Genomic DNA, 26,189 nt, shown 5'->3' with positions numbered 1-26,189 from the left:
GGCTGTGCTGAGCTAGGTTGAAGAGCAGATGCAGGTTGAGGTGGGGGTGGTGGAGACAGGGGTAAGGACAGGACACGATGGGCAGTGGCAGCAGCAACAGTGCGAACAGGTAACGAAGGGGGGGACAAAGGGATACCATGATACAAAGACACTGTTTGGCAATAGAAATCACTCCATGGCAGAAGATTAGTACCATGCAAGTTTTTACTCACCACATACAACAAAGTATGTGCAAGAGTTCCATATTTATCACATCAATCCACCAAGTTCATGCAAGCCTAATAATTTAAATCTAATTCATGCATTTAAGCTGTAAGTGTGAGTACAATAATAACAGATTAGGCATGTCAGTTTTGGGCTAAAGCTTTTTCACCAAAAACTACAGAGCACATTAGTGGAGATGTAGCTACTGATTCCGATATATTAGGAAAGAGGCAAAACAATGTTCAGTGGTTGAGGTAAAACTTCACTGGCGAAGGAAGCAGAGATACTAAAGTTAGAGAATGCTGTTCATCTGATGGTGTGGGGAAAAGACTTTAGAACTGTAATTTCTGAAATGCTAGACTGATTTAGCTTGCAGGAAACTCTTTCTTCTGTGACTAAAATCAACTGATTTCACTGATGAGGCTTTTGTTTTAACATTTTGTTTGTATTTATTGGCAGTCTGCTGATTTGTTTTACACTGGTAAATAAGTAAAAATTAAATGTTTTTTATTATTATTATATTAATCGTAGAAGAAGTATTATCTTACTTTTTGCATAAACATTATCTTTGAAAGTATTACATGTAGTTGTATTGTTGTTAATAATTGTTTTCCTACAGTTTATATGGCTCACTTGTAAATATAACGTGTGCTATTATTTGCATTACTGTTGTAAGGCGATTAGGTTCGATGCTTTTACGTTTCAAAACAGAACATTTTAGCACCATCTAGGGTAAATGTACTGCAATAAAACTATTTTATTACGTTCATTTGAACACAAGAGGACGCTAGTGCTCTCAGATGTGCTTAAAATTAATCGGAAAAGGAAAGGAGGAGGTCAAATTCGTAAGTTATTTCTACCGTGGGAAAACGGGATAAAATAAAAAACGTAGGAAGAGAAACTGTCTTTACTCATAAAATTAGTTCCAAATGACCTTCTTCTATTATAGCTTTTACCAACGTGAAAAGAAATGGAAAAAACTGAGAATGAGAGGTTATTATTGTAACTATACTTTTACATGAGAGGTTTTTTTCCTCATGAATCAGCAATGTACACGTATATATAGGGTAAAAGCACATTAAATATATTAGATAATATTTCCTGTCATTTCTATAGCATTTTTCATCCCAAAGGTTCTCAGAAATCCTTACATCCTCCACCGAAATGCTACACCCACCGTGTTTATGTGTTGACGTGCAGCTGTCATTATCCGCCAGCATCCCCAATTCAGAGTAGCTGAGGTGAAGAACTGGGAATTGTCTCACTCAAGGGGAAATCAAGGGGATTTTTAATGGAGACACAAGGCTGTCCAACCCCAAGATGGAATTTAGCCAGGACACTATAATAATACTAATAAACTTTATTTTATATAGCGCCTTTAAAGGTGGCTTCTCAATGTGCTTTACAGGGTGACAATAACAATAAATAAGAAGAGTATAACAATAAATAAGGAGAATGCACAAGATAAGACACAATTACAATATATAGAGGAGACCGTGGATGGTGGTACTAAGAAGAGCAGAGGGGTGAAGAATGGAACCAGTTAAGTAAAGGCTTTTCTGAGGAAGAGGGTTTTGAATCTGGATTTGAAGGAGTTTAGAGAAGGTGACTCTCTGATATCCTTGGGCAGATTTCCAGACCTTGGGGCTATAACAGGACAAGGCCCTGTCACCCACACAATGTAGATGGGCTTGGGGGACAGTAAGGAGGGCAGAATTTGAAGAGCGGAGGTCGCGAGGTGGGGAGTAGGGCGATAATAGTTCAGACAGGTACTGAGGTGCCAAGCCATGCAGAGCCTTATAGGTGAGCATGAGGATTTTAAAGTCTACACAGAATTTGACCGGAAGCCAGTGCAGGGACTCCAGGACAGGAGTGATCCTGAACACTTGCACTAGACCTGGTCAGGATTCTGGCTGCTAAATTTTGGACATACTGCAGTTTGTTCAGAGTAGATTTTGATACCCCTGCGAGTAGAACATTACAGTAGTCAATTCGAGAGAATACAAATGTGTTGATCAGCTTTTCAGCCACAGTTAACGTGTGTTAACATCTAGTGTTAACACTAGTGTTAACATCACTACTCTTTCAAAAAGTGCTATCTGAAGTTATATGCAGGATGAGGATGGCACCTCCCACAGGTGTCCCTGGTCACCATGACCACACTGAGCATCCATCCATCCATCCATTTTCTAACTGCTTTATACATTATAGGGTTATGGGGGAGCTGGAGCCTATCCTGGCTAGCAAGGAGCACAAGGCAGGATACACCCTGGATGAGATGCCAGTCCATCACAGGGCACATTCAGGCACAGACACACACACTCTCACCAGGGCCAATTTTCCCACATGCCAATTAACCTACAAGTACAGTATGTCTTTGGACATTGGAAGGAAACAGGGCATCTGGAGAAAACCACCTCTAACTTGTGGAGAACATACAAACTTGAAGCACATAACACTCCAGGTCTGGAATGAAACCCAAAGCCCCAGTGCTAAGAGGCAGCAATGCAAACCACTGCATCCCCGTGCTGCCCCCCCATGGTTTAGAGGAAAGAGCAACACCTACAGGTACAGTAACACCAATCTCAGCAGCAACAACCTGGTGATGCTGGCCTATTGTCTGAGCCAGCCTGCTTAACTTGTACACCACCCTTACATTGCTGAGAAACTGGATTCAGATCAAACTAAAAGAAACTAAGAAATAAGTTCAGTGGGTGACACAGTGACACAGTAGTTAGCATTGCTGCCTCACTGCACTGGGACCTAGAGTTCAGTTCTGGACCTGGGGTTCTATCTGGTTGGGGTTTGCACGTATGTGTGGGTTTCCTCCAGGTACTCCGTTTTCCACCCACAGTCCAAAGACAGACTGGTAGGTTAACTGGCTTCTGGGAAAACTGGCCCCAGTGTGAGGGTGTGTGTCTTGCGATGGACTGGTGTCCTGTCCAGGATGTATCCTGCCTTGTGCCCGTTGCTTGTTTGGATAGGCTCCGGCTCCTCAGTGACTCTGATTGGACAAAGTGCTTAGAAAATGGAATCGACAAGAAGTTCAGTGTTCTGAACTGGAATCATAAATGTATCCCAATGTAAGTTCAATGTTCAACATATCCATGTCTCAACACACCCTAAACTGTAGTCGCACTGTGAGTGATCGATAGTTAAAAACTATAAAATATTAGTTGTAAACTTGAAGAGCAAATAAGAAACTATTTAAAAGGGCACGGGTTAGGTATTATAAATAAATAATATTGTACATCCTAATTTCATACAAAGGTGTAAGTATATTACATTGCACATAACCGTGATATTTCCTTAAAATGGATATACATGAATATTACCCAATTTTGGTACGGGGTGCGTACGTGCGTCTTTGTGCATGCACACTATGATGCTAGTATAACTGCACGTGTCTGGAAACCACCAGCACACAGCGCTCCCAACTGGCCGAAGGACATTTCTAAATAAAAAAAAATATCCATCTCATTGCATCTCGTTTTGATATATTCCTTTGGTGCTGTTACGAAAAATGGAACATACAAATTCGCGATTCTCGATTGCGATGCGTTTTAAAGTTGTCTAATATGCATTCTAAATCACTGCATTACAACAAAACGGAAAATAAATCTTGGCATAACACGCACTTTCCAATGTGGATGGCCGGCCCTGCCGCAGCCTTTAAACACGTGATCACCCCATTCTAATAGACCAGGGTACGCCCTCTGATTGGCGGCGAGGAGACCGCAGTGCAACCCCTGCAGTCAAATCGTCCGCTAAGGAAAATGACAATGACAAATGGGCTTATTGCAGGACTCTGATATTTAATCTCCTTTGTGTACAATTATGTGTGCGTATTTCATTTTATCCTGGCTTTGGATAGAATTCAGCACAGGGGAGCCTTTCACTGGCAGGGTCTATTTTGTCTCGGAATGATAATGGAAAATGACGCCACAAAGTAGTTCCGACGCCTGAAAGGGATCACCTTGAGCCTGTTGGCGTGTCTGCGTCAGTCCCCGGTAGCTTTCATCGGTGCGAGGTGAGTTTTTGTGGTCTGGGTAGCGGACACTTCAATGACGATAAGATTTTTTAACGTAATATAGCCTTTGCATTCAAAGCATAATATAGTGGCGTCAGTAGGGCTTTAACGGTGCAGGGTGCTTTCTTCCATAGTGGGAGCGCCGCATTTGCGGTACTTCGCTGTTTTTTTTCAGGTTTTCTTTCCGCCTCTGTCTTAACATCACTTGTTTCTGTCATTGAGAAGCGATTTAAAGTTTTTCTGGGAAGATCAGACATCCATTTAGCTGCGAATCTTGTTATCGTCCTGCGTAGTCTATGACGGGGTTCTTTTCATTCCTCTCTGGCAGGTCTTGGCTTTTTTTTTAAGCAGGATGTTATACTGTATTTTATACAGCCTTGCAGCCCAGAATTGGTTCTCGGGTCCTACTGTAGTTACCCGTTTTGTAGAACCTAAATCTGGACCTCATCTTTAAAAATGGGAGGCAGCTAGCATCAGTTCGGTCCGCTGTCACTGTCGGCGTTTCCTGTTTCTTTCCCTTATCACTTTAAAAAGTTAGGTAACGGCAGCGCATGTACTAAAATTGGTAGCGTCATAAGATACCCGTGTAAAACTGTTACAAGCCGTTCTGTGCTCCAGGTCTCTTCCTACCGGCTGAACCCCAGAGCAGCATCATGTAACGGGCGGTTCGGGCTTCCTGGTGTCGTAACAGCGCTGGGTCTCGGATGAAGCCGTGGGTGGGGTGGAGGGCGATGGCGTGCGAGGCGGATTTGGAAGCGGGTCAGTTGAGGCGATCGATGGCCCTGCAGCTTGGAGCTGCTCTGTCCGATCCGGGTTTAGCGGGCTTAAACGTGACGCAGCTGCGCGAGCTCGCCCGCGGGCGACAGCAGGCCCCCATGCGGCGCGTGTCCCGAAACCAGGCCCGCGTCTGCGCGGCGTCACGGCGGGTCACGGCGGGTGACGGGTCGCTGTGACAGCCGCTGCCAGCCGCTGGAGAGGGAGGACCTGCTTTTTCCGGTATCCTGGGAAATGCGGTACTTTTAACGCCTTTGAGATTTCCCGTCTTTATTGGCCCGACTCCTGCGTCTGTCCAGTCTTCAAAGGTCCCTGCCTTTGCTTTCCCGGGGGATGGAGATGTGGTCAGCAGAGGATGCAGTAATTAGTGAGAAACCCACGTTTCTCTTCAAGTAATAGAAATGCCGTCCTATTATACATTTTTTCTGTTACTAAATAATTACGAATATTTTCCATATTTGTTTTTTATATGAAAGGCTATGTAATACACTAATATAAAGACATGTAGTTTAAGATTTTTAAACTACAGTGTAAGATTTGTTTTATTGCTTTATTCTGATGTACAAACCAGTTGGTCCCTGTAGCTAGAGAAAATATAAATTTTCCTATCTGACAATTATAGTTGCCAGTGCAGTTATTTCTTAGATTGCATCTCATGGCCGAGGGATGTGACTGAATGGAGGAATTGAACTGTGCTGATGTAAAACAAATTCGGCTTTAAATGAGTTTAGCAGAGGATCATTGCACATCTTTGGGTCATGCAGATGGGGCCACTTTCAAATGAGTTTGAGCAAAAATGGGACTCATTTTCTTGGAGCCTAAAATATTGGCTTTAATTAAAAAGGTCTATCACCATTAATAGTTTGACAAAAGGGTAAAATATTTGAAAAGGTGGACATTTCTTGATTGCCTCATGTTCTGCATGATGTAGGCTTAGTCTACAGTAAAAATCTTGGGTTATAAAAATAAATCCAACTAGAAATAGTTGGTTTGTGTCTTAGCTTTGCTCCAGTAGGTTAAGCTCTGTTGCATAGCTCTGAAAGCTGTATAAACTGCTTCATCACTTCCTGCTATTGCATAGTAATGGAGCACAGTTGTCTTCAGTGAATAATGGGTCTGCCACCAAGGTTTTGAAACAGTTTTGTCCTTTGCCCATGAAGTGGAGGCCATTGATTTAGGGAACATCTGTCGGTATTGAGTCTTGAAACTAGTGGGAAAAGTACTATCTTTAATATGCAGGCTAACTGGGGTGTAGTACTATGTGTGGTTCTCCAAGTTTGGAAATTAGTTCCCAGAGATGAACAAAATGTTCAACTTAATTTTAAACTGAAATTAAGTTCAAAATTCTAATGGAGGCCTAGGGTTCATTTAGCAGGTCCTTAATTGGAGATTTTACTTAACCTTCTCATTTTTAATTCTTTATCCTCTTGTAGACAAGATTTCAGTAATTGAACAGGTGGTTCATGCTAGAGCTCTTCTCAGACTTGTTAGCTCTGAGGAGGGTATTGATGACCAGCCTCGCAGCCTGTCGGTCCATCTGTGAGTCATCTTTAGCCAGTCCTGCAATGTCACGTGACCTGAGCAAGCACATGCTTCAGTGTGCATATGACTGGACCTGTGTCCCTGTACTCCAGCTCTCAATCTTGGAAAACTGCTTGCCTTTAAAACTAAAAGGTTTTTGGCGGAGGCAACATGGATGATTTTCTTTCCCCCTTAACATTGTAAACGGCAGCCTGCATTTACTTTGATATTCATGGCTGGCGAACTGTGTTCCCTTGTTTTCTGTAGTGGTTAAATGAGGAACAATGGCTATAGGCCATTATATAGGGTCATACTGATTGGTAGCAAGTTGGGAAACTTCCAGTTTGGGGGGTCTGATTCAGACTTCTGCCTCCTTCCTAATGTTTTCAGATTTGTACCAGAAGTCTGTGACTCCTACACCTATGATTATTGCAGCAGACCAACAATTCATTTGTGGCTGATTTTTGTGGTTAAGACCGAGGCCAAGTTTTGCAGTGTGGGTGGCAAGCATATAACTTCCTTGATTTCAGTCTTATTTCAGTTTAAAACAGGCGGTAATTGGGGACCAGATGAGGTCAATGCAACGGAAATGTTTAAAATCTGGCATGTTTTGTGGTGAATACTGAGCTTTTTAGCACTTCTAATGAAGACGGTGGAACCATCTGAGTTGTATGATGAGTAGTTGAAAGGACATTTTCCGTTAGTCACCTAGTAAAACTGACCTCAAAATGGAATTTCTCAGTCAAGGGAAATACCATGCAGTTTTGCCTCATTAAGAACCTGAAAGGGGTTTAATGCAGTTTTTTTATAACCAGAGGAAATTTGGTTTAGACTTTGACTCACACCCCCACCAGCCTTGAATGTTGGTCCCTGAATCTGCCCTCAATTCATGACCAGTGTTACTATTGTGGCAATAACCAAAGTTTCACTGTTAGGCAGGGTGCAGTTTATGACTCAAACCTCCTCTCTGGATTTTCCTTTTCGGTGTGTGCTCATTGATACGTTACTTCAAACAAACCTAAACTTATTTTATAGCATCTGAGTTCCTGAGGCACGCGTTTTCAGAATATATTTTAAGTAATCCCTCTTTTCAAGAAAAAGGCTTTTGTGAAGTTGATAAGAACTCCACTGAAGTTGAGGTACAGTACAGCTCTCAGCGTTCCCAAATTCAGATTTATAGCAGATGAAATTACTAATTCAGAAATTAAAAGAAAGCTAGTGTAGTTTTAACTGTATTCCCATGATAGCCTGTAAGGAATAGAAGAGTGAAGATGCATTACATTCTGTCTGAGAGGTATATGAAGGATTTAAATGCAGTGTGATTTTTAAAGGAATCCCGAACTGTAAATCTTGTTTTTCTGGACCAGTATTTGTACACAGCTGAGCAAGTCACTTTGAAAAGTACTTTCAAATAGACTTCATAAGGCTTTTGTGGATCAATTATTCCAAAGCAGCTGACCTTCAAGGAATCATCCCTGCAGATCAGTGTTCATCTGATTAAGCTTATTGCTGCTTAGATCATCATGCCACTTGCTTTGGTGGGAACATTTTACCTTTCTCTGTAATAATAATTGCTTACACTCATATAGCGCTTTTCTGGACACTCCACTCAAAGTGCTTTACAGGTAATGGGGACTCCCTTCCACCACCACCAATGTGCAGCCCCACCTGGATGGTGCGACGGCAGCCATAGTGAGCCAGAACGCTCACCACACATCAGCTCTCAGTGGGGAGGAGAGCAGAGTGATGAAGCCAGTTCATAGAGGGGGGTTGTTAGGAGGCCATGATTGATAAAGGCCGATGGGAAATTTGGCCAGGACGCTGGGGTTACGCCCCTACTCTTTTCGAGAAACGCCCTGGGATTTGTAATGACCACCGAGTCAGGACCTCGGTTTTCCGTCTCATCTGAAGGACGGCGCCTGTTTTTACAGTTTAGCGTCTCCGTCCCTTCACTGGGCCATTGGGACCCACATGAGCCGCAGGGTGAGCGCCCCCTGCTGGCCCCACTTACACCTCTAGAAATGATTCCTGGTTAGTCTGTGGCATAGAACACTGACCTGTCCTTTTTAATTTGAGAATGAGTTATTGCAATAAACATGTTGGTGTTTTTTCAGGTATTGCATCATTGGGATGAATGTGGAGCTTCAACACTATTCCTGGTATCAGGTTTTGAATTTCTAGGTTTCTGGTTGGCATTGCCAGTTCTTAAAGGTATTTGAAGTTTAACTGCTCTAGTTTAGAGTGAGTATTGTATGGGTGATACTGATTTTTTTTTTACGTAGTTTCCTATTTGTTTCTCAGGTTAGTGTGAACACCCCCTTTACTAATTCTGTTTGGCAGGCATGTGTGTTCAAAAGAATAGTTATCTTGCAGGAATGTAGTTATTGCACGTTTGGCGAAAGTATTATAAAATAGGAAATTGTGACTTGACACTGCTGTTAATTTGATCTCCTCTCTGCACTTGGAAAACATGGTAGCTTGCACTGTCTGAAGAGCTATTGTCCTGCCAGTGAAAGGCAGTCTGTTCAAATGTTACTTTATCTACTGTGGAACTGAGTATGTTCTGTTACAGAAATGGCCTTATTAAAGATTGTAGTTTTACAAAAATGTTCACAATTGAGGTTACCTTTCACTTTTCACCTTATTTTGATTTGGAAACTATGTCTTTGGATTAAGTTAGCCTAAAGCAAATGCTACAGTAATTTGCCATCTCTTACTATTTTTAGTCCCAAGTGTAACAAGATTTTCAGTGCTTTAACTCTGTGCTGATGCAGAGAAAAAAAGTGATCAGCTTTAAATGTATTTCTCAACTTTGGTTTGTATACAAGAGTTTTTGATCCAGCAGTAATTTTAGAAGCGTTATTTTTCTAGTGTTGCTTTTGAGATGGCAAAAGAAGTAAATGTGCTCTTGAGTTGGGGGGGAGGGATGATGTAACCAGATGGAGTCTCTCTGAGTTCACACTTTCTTGTTTAGGAGGCTAGTTTTAAAGGTAAAGGTGAGTGATTCAAAAGTCTTTCTTTATCTGCAATGATTTGTTAGTACATGATTTTGGCTGTTTGAGCACATTACAGCTGAACTGGATGATGCATTCTAGACTTTAAGAGAATGTACTGTGGACAGTTATCTGAAATAAGATCTGTCTGAACAGAAGGTATTATTTCCAAGCCTGTAGTTTAATGCTACTAGCTTACCTCTCTGTGATGCGTACTGTCTTCTTTTTGATGCTGGGGCTTTGCCTATTCATGTGAAGAGGTGAATACCCTCTGAGACTGCTCGTGCCCCTGCACGCAGTGGAAGCGAAGCACTGCAGGGGGATGTGAGGCAGCTCACGTACTGCAGCGCCTGAATGACGCATCTGACTCAGATGCTGATTCAGTGGCTACAGCTTAAGTATGTAAAGTCACACTAGAATAGAAGTAATTTACATTTAACTTCAGATCTCAGACTTGTGGTTTTGTATGGTCATATCTCAAATGTAATTTGTACATTTATACAGCATTCATGGTCCTTGTCGCTGAAGTTACAACTGTTGATGTAGCCTTAGCTGTGGAATGTGATCTCTTAGAAATTGAGTTTTTTTTTCTCTGTGCATGTTTATTTTGAGTCCTGGTTTCTCAATTTCACCTTCAGTGCTGCACTTAAACAAGCTATGCATTCTGGCCAATCTGTGGCTCCTAACTTGCAAAATACAGATTTTAATTGTTTTAGTGGATGATGAGCGCATGTTTCTTTACTGTAACATGCCCTTACCCGGATTGAATACAATGTTTAAATGCTCCATGTGGAAAAGGAAATGCTATCTTCAAACAAAGTGACTTTGTAGGGTTGCTTAGATAACTGTGAACCTGGAGTTTATAGATTTGTTGCTGTCTGATGCAGGGTGCATCTGCTGGCTACAGGTTTGTCACATGCACATGACTTCTGAAGGCAGGGACTTTGAGTCACTCTAGTTCCCGTCTTAAGTCAAAGACTGGCAGACTTGTTGGGTGACAGTACTTTATTTTACTTGCTCAGCAAATGCCTGTCCTGTTCCAGCTTACCATGTAACCTTTAAGCTCTTCTGTTGACTTGTGCCCTGCATTCTACCGTGCTGACTTCTTTGCAGATATTCAGGAGATGATCTCCTAGTTGGAAAATTATGATTCTTCATAAGTATAAGACATCTTTAGCACTGTAAAGGTGACCTTGGACCAGAATGGATGGATAATAGGTCATTAAATGTTTTTGGAGTCAAATAGTTCTACCTCCAAGTCATAGTTTTAAGACACTTCAGGCCTTTTTTGCACTGCAATAGGTTTTAGTTTGAGATTGAGTCTATACAGTACTTCCTGTGCTATCATTCTTAAACTGAACTGGGTAAGAATGTACTGGAGTTTGAGCATGGGGTCTAATTCAATACAGCACCTTTGTAATGAGTTAGGAACTGTTATATTGGGGGTGGTAAACTTGCAGTAGTGTTGTAATCAGTAGTTTTGGTTATAACCTGTATTGCAGTCACTGTATTTCTGCTTTTTGTAGACTTCCCCTATTTGTTTTATGACCCTTGGTCTGTACCATTAGCAAAAGCAATAGTGCTCATTGCTATTATTGTATTTAATAATACTTTTCCATTTCGTAGGTGTTCTTTGCATTAGTAGTTGTTTTAAAGGGTTGCCTTAATTGTTATACTAATATTATTAAATGATGTAATACTTCTGTAGTGGTGACTTGATGCACAGTCAGTTTATTGCAGATAATCTGCATGTAAGAGGAGGAATTTGGGTCACTGCTGCAGAGTAGTTATGGGTGTTACTCTGAATATTGCAGTATATTAACTATTTTTCCTCTAGTACTCTGAAAGAACTTATGATTTGTTGCACACCAGGATAGAATCGGGAGTTTTTCAAAAGTGTAAAGATGCAATGCAGACTGTATCAGAGGGAAAGATGTTTTAAATGCAATCTAATTTTTTAGAACTTGCCTGTATTGTCAATTTTTGTATGTAATTCATGTACATACGGAATAACACATGCGTACTTTTCTATGACCAGATGGTATATATTCTTAACCTGACTGTATAGAAATGCACATACGTTTTGAAAATCATTGAAATGTATTAGTTCTTGAGCACAACGCTCTACTCTTGGAAGTTTCAGAACTAAACCAAAGTGGTATATTCTCACTTAGTGAGGTATGATAGAAATAGTGATGAATGTTCATATAGTTGTCTGTGCCCTCTAGTCTCTTCTCAGTGCCTTTGGAATAGTTTTGGGTGTGGTGGAAATTTACTGGCAAACTGATTCCTGTTGCATAATTCATGTCTATAGTGCAGTGCCTGGCACTGGTATGGAGGAGTCCACACCCATCCCCCAACCTCTTCCTTTTTAAGCTCCCTTTTCTAATAGCGTATGCTTCCTTACAGTAATTCATCTGCAGCGCTCCAGTAATGTACTCTGGCTTCATAATGGGTCCCCTCTGGCTTGTCATTATAAAAAAAAATGTTCTCCTTTACTTGAAGGCTTTATTACAGATCACCCACTTTGAATTCTAAACAACTCAAACTGATTTTTGCTTCTTTCCTTTTAACAGTTTAACTGCTTTCAAGTCTTGATTAACATCCTCTGTTGAAATGAGTTGAGAAATGCAGATTTCGTCAGCACATCTGTCCGGCAGTATGGAGCTGTGCGGTTAAAGCTACTGTGCCGTAAGATGGGTGGGGGTGGTGATTCATAGTGCTGGGGGGAGGGGGCTGGCACAGGGAAGTGTCCCAGAGCCAGATTTTTCTCCTGCAAAGCCTGGGCTTCTGCTCCTGCTTCCCTCGTCCTGCTCATGTACCCAGTGGTAAAGCTTTGGTTTTGAAGTCTTTGGGCTTGGGAGCAGGGCTTGTTGCATCTGAGGCAAGGGATACAAAATAAGTAATAACACTACTGCCTTTTGAAACATTTGGTAGATCTTTATTAATGCTTATCTTTATCTATGTAGTATGTGAATACTACTTTTGGTTTTATGGCTCTATGCAAGTTTGTGGTTATGAAAATCCTCACCCAAAATGCAGGATACATGTACATATTTGTTTATTCCTAAGAGAATTTAGCTATATAGTACATTTTTACTCATCAGACCTTGTGATATAAAGAAATTTTAGTTTTCATATTAAGATACTATTATTGGAAGGTTTGTGCACATTAACACAAATACCTTCCATGCCTTCTCTAAATATGTACTGTAGACTTTAGAGCCTATGTTTTGTGCAAGGTTACCAAGGTGTAGGCAGACTCCTTGTGAATGGAGTTTCCAAGAAGCTACTGAATTTTTAATAGTGCTATTGTGCTTCTGTGTATTCATGCAGATTCCTCCTTGTATATTGTAAACTGCATATCAAATTTCTGGTTGCAAAAAGATGGTGTTTAAATACAGCAATCTGTTTAACTCTGACTTGGTTGAAATGGATTTTGGAGTAGCAATTATTATGGATTATCAGCTTAATCTGAAAACCAATTACTCCATTTTACAATATTTTAAGATGAAAGTTGAGATCCTTTTCTGCAGGTATACTAATTGAAGATATTAAATGGTACCATTGGTGCAATGGTTAGGATTGCCGCCTGGCAGCGCTGGGGCCCTGGGTTCAATTCTGGACCTGGGCTGCTGTCCTTATGGAGTTTCTCCCTTGTGTGGACGTTCTCCCTGTAAACTCCCACAGACGTAGTGGTTGAATTGGCTTCTGAAAAGATTGGCTCTATGATGTTCATCATAAGTCTGTGTGCCCTATGATAAGATAAGATCACTTTATTGGCCATATACACTTTCTTGCATTATGAATTTATTTTCACATACTCCAGCTTGCTCTCTATGAGACACACAGAGACAGGGAGAGAAGCTTGGGGTCAGAGCACAGGGTCAGCCATTTTATACAGTGCCCCTGGAGCATTTGGGATTAAGGGCCTTGCTCAGGGGCCCAACGGAGTAGGATTCCTCTGCCCGCTGTGGGATTTGAACCTTCCAGCCACAGATGCAGATCCTTAAACAGTGCCACCACTCTGCCCCTATTTTTATTTTCATTTTTTGAAAAATTGATGGATGGCTGTCCTGTCCAGGGTGTTTCCTGCTTTGCCCATGCTGTATAAAGAGGTCAAGGATGAATGAAATTCACCATTTAGAAGGATTTGCTATTTTAAAATGTAGGAGTATTTTAAGAAATAGTCTTGGTATTTCATTTTCCATTAAGCACTGTCCAAGTTTCCCTCCCCCCCCCCCATTGCTGAGCTGACTTGCAGGATCTTCTTGGCTCACAGGACAAACCCAGCCGTGACCACTTCCACCATGCCATCAACAAAGGCGCAGGCCCAGGAGATGGGCACAGCATTCATCCAGACCCAGCAGCTCAACGCTTCAATGGCCGACACCTTCCTGGAGCACCTCTGTCTGCTGGACATTGACTCGGAGCCAACCACTGCCCGCAACACTGGCATCATCTGCACCATCGGTGAGCGATTCCTAGCGAATAGGTGGCATGCAAATTACACATTCTTCTAACACGGGGTCCTTGTGTTTTCATTTAGCCACCATCGTTTGATACTTTCCGTGCTCTCTTACCGTTTCTTTCTGTGAGCAAATTCAGATGTTTATTAAATACTTTCTAGGATTTGCGAAGCTTCACAGGACTTTTAATCTTTTGTGAACAGTTAATTGAAACTAAATTGTATTTAAATACCAGGGAATAAAATTGGTTGTGTAAAGCTTTAATCAAGAAAGCCCATATTTGATCAAATTGCTTTAAAATTTTGTCCAATTCTGAATATTTCTAATTTTGGGGGAGGGCCCTTTAAAGTCATTGCCAAATGTTTGCATTTAATGTACTTTCTGGACTGGGGTCTAACAGGAGAACCATTGCTTCCTCCTTTATTGTAACCTAATGCCATGAGCAGTCAGGAGATCCTTTATAGTAAGCATCACTCAGCAAGCATGATGCAATTAAACCTGATGGTATTGAGTAGGTGAAGATAAAACTCCTGTAAACAGTAGTAGAAGTCTTCTTTTTAATAAGTGGTCCAGTGTCAAAGTTATTATCCAGTCAAGTAATTTTCATGTCCCCCCTCATCCCTGTTATCTCTCCATTTCAGATGTATCGCAGCCCTTTTCACCAGGTGATCATAAACTGATTTTTCAGCCCCAGCCCTGTTTAAACTTCCAGAAATGACTAATGTGTTTTTCATCCTCTGCAGGACCAGCCTCCCGCTCTGTTGAGACCTTGAAGGAAATGATTAAGTCTGGAATGAATGTTGCACGACTTAACTTCTCGCATGGCACTCATGAGGTGGGCCTTAAATTAAATGCATACCGAGGTTTTACTTTTCCAAAATCTGTGGTGTACTTCAGAAAAAAGTTTTAATTTGTGCTCCATCTTAATGGTACTTGAATTCTAGATCTCTTGTATTTTGTCTTGTAACTCAAATCAGTATTGTAAATTGGTTAACCCAATTTGTCTAACTCTTAATGATGTTTATGGTTTAAGATGAGTGAAGGTTAGGCTCATTAACATGGTGAATAACTTGATTTTATTTCTTAAGTCTTTTGGACTGGCATCTGTCATCCGTTATAAATTCTTACCCTTCTGAAAGACTAGTGATTCCTTAAGTGTTATTGAGTATTTGTGACTATTTTAGTGTAGCTGCTAGGGATTCTCTTAATGTTGCAACAGAAAGGAGAATGTTGTCTTTCAGTGAAGAGGTCTTTTCTACTTGGGAGGAGTGACCTTTCGTTCTGGTAGTAATCTGCTTCCAGCTCCGAGTCTTGGTAGTCCTGTGTATCCCGACGTGGTAGCATTGGCCGGCTGTGTGTAACCTTTGCGGTAGCACTGCGGCTGTTGACTGCCTTTATTTATAGATATGACCTTTCAGTGTTCTTTACCTCCCCTTCTCCGTTCCTGTAGCCTGTCTAGTCTGTGTGATCTAGGGTGGATATTGGTGCCAAGAGTACACCTCTGTATAGCACTACACAGCATCTCAACATATAACAGGCTCACATTTTAGTAGATTATAGAATCTTGCCTACTGTAAAACAGAAAATTGCAAAGCTCGGGTAGAATGATTTGCTAAAAGTGAGGGTGACTTCTCCAAGCTTAAGGGGAGAATTCTTGTAGGAAGACCTTAAACCAAAATGTCAAATTCTTATTGCTGGCTTTAATCCTTTTCATGGTTATAGATAAGCCCCTATATTTCTTTTATCAACATCCACCCTTAAAGAACATTAAGAAAACATCAGTGTTTGTCTGGAGGGAATATAACCAGAATTGTCAAAGGTCTTCTGGAGCATTGGTATTTTAGGGTGGTGAGGGGCAAAGGGTGTCTGTGCTCACTAAGAAGAGCAAAAGAAACCTGATATCTATGACTTGACCTCAAGTACTATAAATGTTATCTATGACTGCCAGCTTTCCATATATATCTCTTTTATGTGTGTCCGGTATAAATAACACTGCTCAGTAATTCCTGTTGTTTGGATATTGGGCAGCAGGCTTAGTATCTGAGACTTTGTTGCAAATTGAGTTCCAAAGTGTCTTGAGAATTATACATTTGTTTCTAGAGTATCTTCTGTGGAAACAAACTTTCAGTAGTTGGTAAAGGCAGTGTCCATCAAAGTCTTCCTTTTCATAACTGTATTGGTAATGCATTATTTTTTAAATATTTTGAGGTTTATATAATTGCTCCATTTTTAACCTAGTGTTTTATGTGAAGTTCACAGGCTAATAAAGTTTGAAAGTCTTTTCCTTTTTGGTTGGCTCATGGGCAGAAACTACAGTTTAAAGATGAGCAGTTCTCACAGAAGGTGGCCTATACTCTGCTCAAGCAGATGGTACATTTTGTAGATTACAGAGAGATGTCTGCAATATTCTTTTCCCCAGTCTGAAATGCTTACTGTGTAAGGAAATAGTTCTTAATGTCTTAAGTGAGTGTTGCATTTGCACAAATATAATTTAAGTCTGTTAAATGGGCACCTACACTCTGGAGGTTAGAGTACTGACTGTGTGAAAATCCAAAGCTCCTTTGTAGAGAGATGGGGCATACAGCAGGGCCTTTTGTATTTCTGTGGTCAAGAGGAAAATCCCTGGTCTTTTGAAAAGACTGGGTGAGATGAGACCTGTTTATTCATGATTCATTGTTGGTCAAATACATTAAAATACCAGCCTAGCCATTGGGGTTTCAGTATATTAGTGTTTTCATTTGTCTAGACATGCTGAATACAGCAAATCAAAGAATTGTACTTTTTTTTTTTAGAGAGAGAAAATGGAAAGCTCTGCAATTTTGTTCCCAGTTTGGTACAGTTCAGACAGTTTTTCTATCTGTAAATAAACTTTGGATTCTTGATAGAAATATCTGCATGATTTGCATTTTCATAGCCAGTGTGTGAAAACCTGATCCAGGTCCACTTCTGGAAGCTTGCCTAACTAGAGTGTTCAGCCTAAAAGGCCTTATGGGGAAACCTTTTTCATTAAGATAGTGCAGGAGCACCCAGCTCTGGTCCTGGAGGTCCTCTTTTTCCAGGAGATTTAAAGTGAGTCAAGAGTTGAGCTGAAACCAACTTAACTGGAGCAGCCTTACACTTGGGGGGGGGAAAGTGCTCCTAGTGTGTGTGTGGAATGTTCTTTCAAAAGTATGCCTTGGTATTGTAAGTATGAAACTAGTCTAGGATGAACTTGAAGAAAGGGTTTTAAAGGTTCTCAACTTTACCTTTTAGAAGAATGTTAAAGGTTTATTACTAGATTCTGTCAGTACAATAGTAATGTATAACAGTGAGCATGAGGCATGCCAGATGGCCACATGCCATTCTGTGAATGGGCCTTAGCTGATTTGGGAAATAGAGATTTTTAACATTCATGTGGCGCTCTCGGAGCCTGTTAAGGGGTAATTTTTAATTGGTTGCTGAATATGTTGCTTAACTCAAAACCTTTTATTTTCTCAGGTGTTCTTAAGTGAATTATTCAAAATGAGAAAATGCCATTGAGATCTTGCCCTGGTTGATCCTTTATCCCTTTTTCAGTACCATGAAGGAACCATCAAGAATGTGCGTGAAGCCACAGAGAGCTTTGCCGCTAACCCCATCCTCTACAGACCCATCGCTGTGGCTCTGGACACAAAGGGACCTGAGATCAGAACTGGCCTAATCAAGGGAGTGAGTATCCCAGGCACCTCTGCTTGGACAAAAAAACCTTTAAGCCACAAATGGATTGTCCATAGCTTTTATGGCTAGTCCTGCAGAGTGAGAGATTTTTACTCTAGTTTTTAAATACTTAAACCAAGGGTGTTTTCTTTCCATAAGTAGTTTTGCAGGAGATACTGTATTGAATAGATTCCTGGTGTCCATTACAATGAATAATGACTAAGTGTTTTACACTCCTTTCAGAGCACAAATGTGGTAGTTGGATCTGCTTCTGCAGGCCCTCCATAATGTTGTAGATGTATGGCCCGAGTTGATTTTTTTTTTTCACTGTACCATGCAGAGTGGCACTGCTGAGGTGGAGCTAAAGAAGGGAGCAGAACTGAAAGTGACACTTGATGATGCCTTCAAGGAGAATTGTGATGAAAACACTCTTTGGGTTGACTACAAGAACCTCACCAAGGTGGTAGAAGTGGGCAGCAAGATCTATGTGGATGACGGGCTCATCTCCCTCCTTGTGAAAGAGAAGGGTAATGTCTTCAGAGTCAACTGTATCTTGTACACACATTTAGTATTTAAAATAGTGGAGATTTAATCTATTTATATTAAACAGCAGTGGCATTTGTAACCTGTGGTAAGACTACATAGAGTATGGCAGGTGTTAGTAACTACTGTCTGCAGAAATGGGCTGATGGTGAACTATTCCAAATTTCTGAACTGGATGTGAACCAAAATATAATTGAAAGACTTTTGGCCATTTCCAATGGAAGCTGTTGGATTTTCAACCATGAGGTCGCATAAGACATTGCTATAGAACTTGTTAAACAGAAGGCAAGTTATATATTTATTGCAAACAACTTGAAAGGAGATTCAGACAGGGGTGTTTAAAAACTGAGCTTTAAGGCTGATCTTAAACAATCAGTTTATATAAAATCTAAAACTAATGGTATTTTTTCCTTCCCAGAGCTTCTTTGAGAAGTCTGAGCTGTTTTGAGACTGATCAACATGTTTTATGGGTCTGTTGTCTGGTTATAGGCTCTAACTTCTGTGTGTGCGAGGTTGAAAATGGAGGTTCTCTGGGCAGCAAGAAGGGTGTTAATCTCCCTGGGGCTGCAGTGGACCTGCCCGCTGTCTCTGAGAAGGATGTCCAGGACCTGCAGTTTGGTGTGGAACAAGATGTGGACATGGTCTTTGCCTCATTTATCCGCAAGGCTGCTGATGTTCATGCCGTGAGAAAGGTGCTGGGGGAGAAGGGCAAGAACATCAAGATCATCAGCAAGATTGAGAACCATGAAGGTGTGCGCAGGTGAGTAGAAAATGTGGGAATTTGTGGCTTGTAGTGTTATGTGGCAGTTTTTAAAGTTGCAGACATGGTGGTGTTGAAAGTTATTGAAGTAATCTTACCTTTCCTGTTGCAGGTTTGATGAGATTCTGGAAGCCAGCGATGGTATCATGGTTGCTCGTGGAGATCTTGGTATTGAGATTCCTGCTGAAAAAGTCTTTCTTGCACAGAAGATGATGATTGGTCGCTGCAATAAAGCTGGGAAGCCAGTTATCTGTGCCACTCAGGTGCGTATGCCTTGTTTGTAGTTTGTAGAGCCTAGGGGCCTGGTGGCAAAGAAAAGTTCATTTTAGGTTTCCTTTGGAATAAAGGTGTCCTTTAATAGATCTCGCCCTCTTTCCCTTTAGATGCTGGAGAGCATGATTAAGAAGCCAAGGCCCACCCGTGCTGAGGGCAGCGATGTGGCCAACGCTGTGCTGGATGGAGCCGACTGCATCATGCTGAGTGGGGAGACAGCCAAGGGAGACTACCCCCTGGAGGCTGTCCGCATGCAGCACATGGTGAGCTCTCTGCCCTTTATCTGAGCTGCTGATCATCCTCTCACCTTGTCTGTAATGGCGTAAAATGTTGATGCACGCTATTACCCACAGGAATCCAAGATCGGTCTAAAATTTGTAATGTGTATATATTCTTATAGATATTAACTTATGCCCACATGGCAACATTTTGCAGCATTCATTGTCAGCTGAACTATTTATATAGGTTGTTAAGTTTAGCTTTGCATAATGTGTGTGCTTCTACTTTACTGTGCCACCAATATGTGCAAGCTGACATCCATTCTCCACCATGAGGACAGTTTTTCTATTTTTAAAACTTTTGAAAGACCTATTTTAAGTTAATTTTTTTCAGCTGCTACTCTGATCATTGGCAATAGTAGCAAAGTTGCTCAGTATTGATAATTTCTTGGACTAATGCAAAACCCATGAATATTGAATGTATATAAAGCTGCATACAAAGTAGTTTACATCCAGTTTTAACCATTATAAAGGTGTAATGCTCACCCTGTTATACAGTACAGGTTTATTTTCAATTAAAATGATTTTGTTCAAGAGCAGATCTCCAGTTTAGAACAGGATCTGTGGGTAAACTGATTCTTTTTCAAATGCTTATGAAATTTGGCAGGATTGTGAAGGTTGATAGAAAATTGTCAACAGGTCACATGGTTTGGATACCATATCGAATTTTCACAGTAATTATGAAAATTCTTAAGCTAACTGCGTAGTCGCGGATATTCTGGGACACAACGAGCACAATATACTCCAAAAATGTACTTTCCTGATCCTGTATTTTCAATAGCCTCCTTAAGGCTCCTGACTCTTGCTTGCACATTAACGTTGCCTGAACTCACTGGAATTGAAGTTTCTTAAATTTCCCAATTGCAGAACATTTACCTCCTGGAATTGTTAGCAATGTTATTCCAATACATTTGCATCTCTTTTTGCCTGCGTTTCTGAATTGATTTATAAGGCATTCTTAACAGCCGTGGGGGTTTTAAGAATAGTCAAACGTCACAGGCCTTTTTCATATGTTTTCATATTTTAATAGACTTAAAAAACAGCTAAATTAAAACATGTTGCTGTTGGCATACTGGTTTGAGTTCATCACTATGATGCATGCCCTTTTAGGTGGCTGCTGTATACAAAAGATGAATTGAATAAAATCTGCTATTGATCTTGTGGAAAATCAAGGCTTGTTATGGCTGGAGTTTAATTGTATTGTGAGTGGCGCTTGAAGTGCCCGAGGCTTATGTTCTGCACCTGTCTAGGTTCTCTTGATCTGACTTGCCTTTAACATCCTTCTTTCTCTTACTAACTGAACTAAACCACTTTGCTTCACCTTCCTGTCTTCTGCCCTTCTCCCTCTTACCCTGTGTGCTCCTTCACCTTCCATGCCTGCGCTTTGGTGGCAGATCGCTCGGGAGGCCGAAGCGGCCATCTTCCACCGCCAGGTGTTTGAAGATCTGCACCGCATAACGCCGTACTCGAGCGACCCCGCGGAGGCTATTGCCATTGGCGCGGTCGAGGCCTCCTTTAAGATCTTAGCTTCAGCTTTCATAGTACTGACCGGGTCTGGCAGGTAGGCAGACAAAGAAGGCGATAATGCCACCTTCACCTTCTCCAAAAGTCTTCAACAATCCGGGGTACAGCATTTGCAATGCAGCCTATGTCCAGAGGATTCTGTTCTCGTGCTGTTTTTGGATTTGTGGAGGATTATTTTTAAATGCATTGCTTACTGGCCGGGTTGTTTTCAACACTTTTGCTGAAGGGGTAAGGTTGGCTGTTAAAGTGTGACATTTTATAGCCTGGTGAGCAAGCAATTCAGGGTCTGCGGTGGAGTCTGTAAGGTGGTGGAAAATTGCGGTGTTTGGGAATAAATTGTGATGTGAAGGATAGTAAAGTGGCATTTTGAAAGCCATTTTATTTGAGCTAATAATGAAGAAAAGACTTGATTAATCTTAATTTGCTGTATCTGTTCACATCACAATGTACTGAGTGCTGTTCCTGGTGGTTGTGGAGTGGTCTGACTGTGTTACCCCCTCCCCGACTGGCTCTGGTGGCTGCAGATTGCTCGGGAAGCAGAGGCAGCTGTGTTCCACAGGCAGCAATTTGAAGAGCTGCGTCGTCTGTCTCCCCTGACTCGCGATCCCACTGAAGCAGCTGCCATCGGTGCTGTTGAGTCTTCCTTCAAGTGCTGCGCCAGCGCTCTGATTGTTCTTACCAAGTCTGGCAGGTAAGGGGAGAGCTCTGACTCGCGGGGGATCCCCAAGGTAAGATGTGCATACTCCCTTCATAGGGGGAGCTGTGGAAGGATACAGGCACATGCTTCCCATTGGAGATCTAGCAGTTTTAAGGTTTTGGGGGGCTTTAGGATGTAAGAATCTGGTACTTTTTATGGATGTCAACTTTCTCTGGCTTTCTTTAGGCTGCAAGTAATTCTTTGTGGGTTGCTGATCTTGGTACACAGATGTAGGAGAATATTGCAATTTCAGTTCTATTTGTTAGTCAACATTTTTAAATCCATTGAAAAGGCATGCAGAGAGGAAGTTATTTTATTACACCTCTAATAGTTCAACTTGTTTTTTCTGAAATGTGAAATACTTCTCGGCTATATCGCTTACCTGCCCCCCCCCATCAGTCATTGCAGTTTGCCTTTCTAATTTGGTCACATACCCTTGTTGCTACACTGACGGAGAGGGTTCTGCAGTACTCTACACTGCAGTTAGGTCTCCTGACCTTTGAGTCCTGATCCTTGACATTTCTGAAGTTATTTTTAGTTCTGTTCCAGCTGTCTGGATAAGCAGAAGAGCAGTATAACAGTGCATCTTTCCCTGAAGAGGAATGATTTTGAGGTACAGATTCAGCCAACTAGAATGAGCCATAGAGGTCACATGCAGCACCTCATCCTTATCCCCCCTATGTATGTCAAATACAGGAATGCACTTCTCTGTACCACTGCCAGAAGAGTGATTTCCAATGCACTGTGCTGCTGCAGACTGGTATCCTGTCAATCGAAGTCAAGTGTGCATGTAAAAAAATATTAAACGTGGGAAACAAACCGCTTAAATTACCAAACTTAATTAATATCTGGTTCAGTTAAAACCTTCATTAAAATGCTACTGTATGAATGAAAACCAGTATCGACTTAGTTTGGGTCACTAAAAATTCATGGATTCATGGAGCTCTTAGTCCCTTGACCCATTTTAAGTTCTATAAAAAGAGGATCTTAACCATTAAATATGAAATAACAAAATCCATTGTTGTATTACCATTTTCTCAAGTGACACTTCAAATGAAAATTTTCATCTGTTTGATCAAATTCCTACATACCAAGCAGATGCAGTTAAAATACTATTGTAGACAAATTTCTAAGTAAGTTGACAGTAACTTAAATTTAAAATACTAAAATGTGCAGAAACCTTTTGAGGATAAACCATTTTTTCAGATTTCAATAATATTAAGAAGTTAATCAGAGGAGGAATGGATAAATCCATATTAACAGGTGACTCTGGAGAAAATGAGCCGTAAACTCTAGATGGCAAAGTCTTTCCACTGTGCCTACAGCTACAGCTTTAATTTAATGGCCCCAGGCTTTGTTCATAACTCCCTTTTCAGAAAACTTGCACAGCCACATTACACTTTAAAATAGCTTGTGATGTTTATATACTTTTTGGTCTAATGTCTTGGAAATTACTATTCCAGTAACCTCTAACACAATACAAGTCCTACTTATCAATCTGCTCTGAGCAGTGAAGGGCTGAATTTGGCATTTGGTGAATTGTCATAGAACATGTATGACAATTCACAATTACTGTCACCCCTTATAGGAATTGTTACTTTATATTTTAAGAGAATAGGGTCTTGTTGACTCTGCCTGAAATTCAGGAGTAGGTACTTTTTAGTCTAGAATGTTTCTGATTTGCCTTAAGCAATCAGGGGAATGTATGATGAACCTTTGTTAATTTTCATCTGTGTACTGAATTGTCAAATCTGAAAATTTTATACTTTTTCTAACTTGTAAAAGCTTTGACATTCTAAGCTGATAAATGTTACATTTACAATATTTTTTCTGAAGTGATATAAATGGAACATTTTCTTTTTGGAAAAGATTGTATTCTGATCAGTCATGACTGACCATGACATATTCAAGTGACTGTTGCTTAAGTTCTGTATTACCTTCTTAGAAAATTGTTTAGGTGATTAAATGACTAGCAAAAGTGAATGTTAAAGTGCAGTGCCAAGATAGTGATGCCAGTTTTACATGGAGTATGTGCAATCAAAAAACCTTTGTGAAGGTGCTGAAAGGTTATTGATAAATGGCCACCTTTTAAAATTGGGTTGTTCTCCACTGGGACTGCATGTGATTTAATATTGAAGCTCTTTCAGTATCTGAAAATCCAAAGTTGAACCCACTTGTCCCTTTTCTTTTAGATCGGCCCACCTGATCTCCCGATACCGCCCCCGCGCCCCGATCATTGCAGTGACTCGTAGCGGGCAGACAGCACGCCAGGCCCACCTGTACCGCGGCATCTTCCCCGTGCTCTACACTCAGCCTGCAAATGATGTGTGGGCAGAGGATGTCGATCTGCGTGTTAACTTTGCCATGGAGATCGGTAAGCAGGCTTCATACCTGGGTATGTGAACAAGGAGGAGTTGGAGTTTGTTATATTTACGTCGAAGGTGAAACTAAAAACGGAGGTGACTACGGTCTGCCTAGCATTCTTGTTCTGTAAAACATGTAGGTTGGAAGTCGTTCATAGGTTCTTGTCTAAAATGCATTAAAATTTTCACTCACTTGAATTCAGTGAAGTGCGGCATCTTTGTTAAACCTGCACAGAGCTGTTGTGACCCATTTTCCCTCTCTTGTAGGGAAGACCCGTGGGTTCTTCAAGACGGGTGATGTGGTCATTGTGCTGACTGGCTGGCGCCCGGGCTCTGGTTACACTAACACCATGCGTGTGGTCCCTGTACCCTAAACCGAGGGACTCCCCTTCACTGTCCTTCCCCTCCCTTATCCTATGGCAGCTTGCGAGGTCCCTCTCCTTTCATTTTCTGCTGTCTCCCCCCTCAAACACTCCTTACAGTAAAGAACAAGACAAGAACACCTGGCCCTTCTGAGGCCCACTTAGTATGTTTATTTTAACCAAAACTGCTCCAGTCTGTGAATTTTTTTTCTTCTCCCACACTCCAGCCTTTCTAGTTACCAGAGCACTTACCATCTATCTCTAGTATTTATTAAAGGAATCCTTGCACAGAACTCATCAGTGGAATTTAATCTGGATGTCTTTGTCAGCCTGCTCTGTTTGGTAAGATTATAGAGAACAAAATAACGAAGCAGAAGGCCTCTGATTAAAATAAGAACGTTCTTGTGGCATGCTGGGTGACTTAAATGTGTACAGCTAGGCATGCCACCTAATGAACAAATCTTTTTTTTCCATTGCTCTTTTTATTGATATCAACCATCTTTTTAATGAGGCTTACCTCTTTCCTGATGGATTACATTAACGTTCCCTTTTGTTCTAGTTTTAAAATTGAGTTGCCTGGACCTCCCTGCTACTCTAGGTTCCTGTTTTGTGTGTCTGTTGTCTTCTGTCCTGTATTTAAATGCTGCACTCCACTTTAGGTTTTGTGTAATGTTTGAAATCATTGAGTCCTGAACAGATGGTGGGCCAATAATCCATATTTTTTACATGGATGATCAGTTGCAGTTCTGCAATATTGAAAGTGGAAGAAACCAAGGTTCAGACTTCTGTAGTGGCACAGCGTAGTACTTAAGCGCACTCGTTAGGGTTTGGTTGGTGGGTGAATGGCCAGTTTATTCGATAAGGGGACAGTGTTGACCAGCTGCACAGTGGGCCTTGAAGGTGTAAGGGACGACAAGCCTCTGGTAATGTCTGAGATAGTGCTGGGGAAGCAGAGGATAATATTCCATCAGAACTTTTTCACTGATGCTAAATAGATCTGATTGAAATGAGGTAGCTCTGAATAAAGAACAGCCTGCTTGAAGCAAACCACTCCAAGTGCATCACAGAGTTCAGCTCTTATGGGTAACCAGTTCTGTGCCCGAGTCTCACTGGCTCAAGACAAGCTTCAGCATGTTAAGGCCTTTGTAGAGGGGGTGTTTACTCCCCACGCCCACCATCTGCTCCCCTGTCACACATTGCAGGTGGAGCCCATGCCCATACTCTGCTAGAACCTATGCTGGTGTCCTGTTTGTGTGTTCTTGTTGTCCCCACTTGCTTTCTGGTTGAGTTAAAATTATAAGGAGAAAAGGCAGAAAATGTGGTGTATCAAGTTGTCCTGTATGACTGGATTTCCATCAATAAAATGATGAGCACCCGACATTGTCTTGTTTTCATGACCATGCACACCTTTTAGTAAAATCTTATAGAACATAAACCATCAAGCAGAGCTACAAATAAGATTTTCCATTGAAACCATCCTGAAGATCTGTTCCAGTCTTTGATTTCTCCAAAGAAAGTGTTATTTAAAGTTTTCTCCTTGTGGTTTTAGGGGTGTACTTTTTATAATCAGTATCTTCATTATTTGATTTATCCCCCACCACAGGCCACCCTGTAAAACTCCTCACTTTAGTTTTTGTTTAAAATCCATTTTAAGTTCCTAGTAAATTGTTATATGGTATAATGCACTATTTCAATATGAAGTTATATTGTCAATTCACATTTT

At 41.1% G+C, this 26,189-nt stretch overlaps 2 protein-coding genes across 5 annotated transcripts in view; one reads left to right on the top strand and one right to left on the bottom strand.

Annotated features, from left to right (window-relative positions):
- The window catches only part of LOC102692805 (protein mono-ADP-ribosyltransferase PARP6), a 30,700-nt gene extending 25,574 nt beyond the window's left edge, over positions 1-5,126 (bottom strand). The window contains exon 1 of one of the 2 annotated variants that reach the window (XM_015343525.2): positions 4,817-5,126. The gene's annotated coding sequence lies outside the window, so the exon portion shown is untranslated. The remainder of the gene's footprint in view (positions 1-4,816) is intronic. The other variant, XM_015343526.2, reaches the window with a different exon arrangement.
- On the top strand, positions 63-25,844 carry pkma (pyruvate kinase M1/2a). Of its 3 annotated transcripts, none has more exons than XM_006628950.3 (11): positions 63-109; positions 13,805-13,995; positions 14,735-14,826; positions 17,547-17,678; positions 18,007-18,193; positions 18,699-18,969; positions 19,082-19,232; positions 19,353-19,505; positions 21,569-21,735; positions 23,934-24,115; positions 24,372-25,844. In XM_006628950.3, the coding sequence occupies exons 1-11, from the start codon at positions 78-80 to the stop codon at positions 24,476-24,478; spliced, it is 1,665 nt and encodes a 554-aa protein (XP_006629013.2). In that variant the 5' UTR covers positions 63-77; the 3' UTR covers positions 24,479-25,844. The 3 variants fall into 3 exon arrangements, with proteins under 3 accessions (XP_006629013.2, XP_006629014.2, XP_015199017.1); XM_006628951.3 differs by lacking the exon at positions 21,569-21,735 and adding an exon at positions 20,915-21,081; XM_015343531.2 differs by lacking the exon at positions 63-109 and adding an exon at positions 4,127-4,234.
- The last annotated feature ends 345 nt before the right edge of the window (positions 25,845-26,189 follow it).

The sequence above is a fragment of the Lepisosteus oculatus genome, chromosome 5 (genome assembly GCF_040954835.1).
Source record: "Lepisosteus oculatus isolate fLepOcu1 chromosome 5, fLepOcu1.hap2, whole genome shotgun sequence".
In the NCBI taxonomy this organism is placed as follows: domain Eukaryota; kingdom Metazoa; phylum Chordata; class Actinopteri; order Semionotiformes; family Lepisosteidae; genus Lepisosteus; species Lepisosteus oculatus.
The sequence above is the reverse complement of the archived record's forward strand: the minus strand, read 5'-3'. Positions and strand labels throughout refer to the sequence as shown.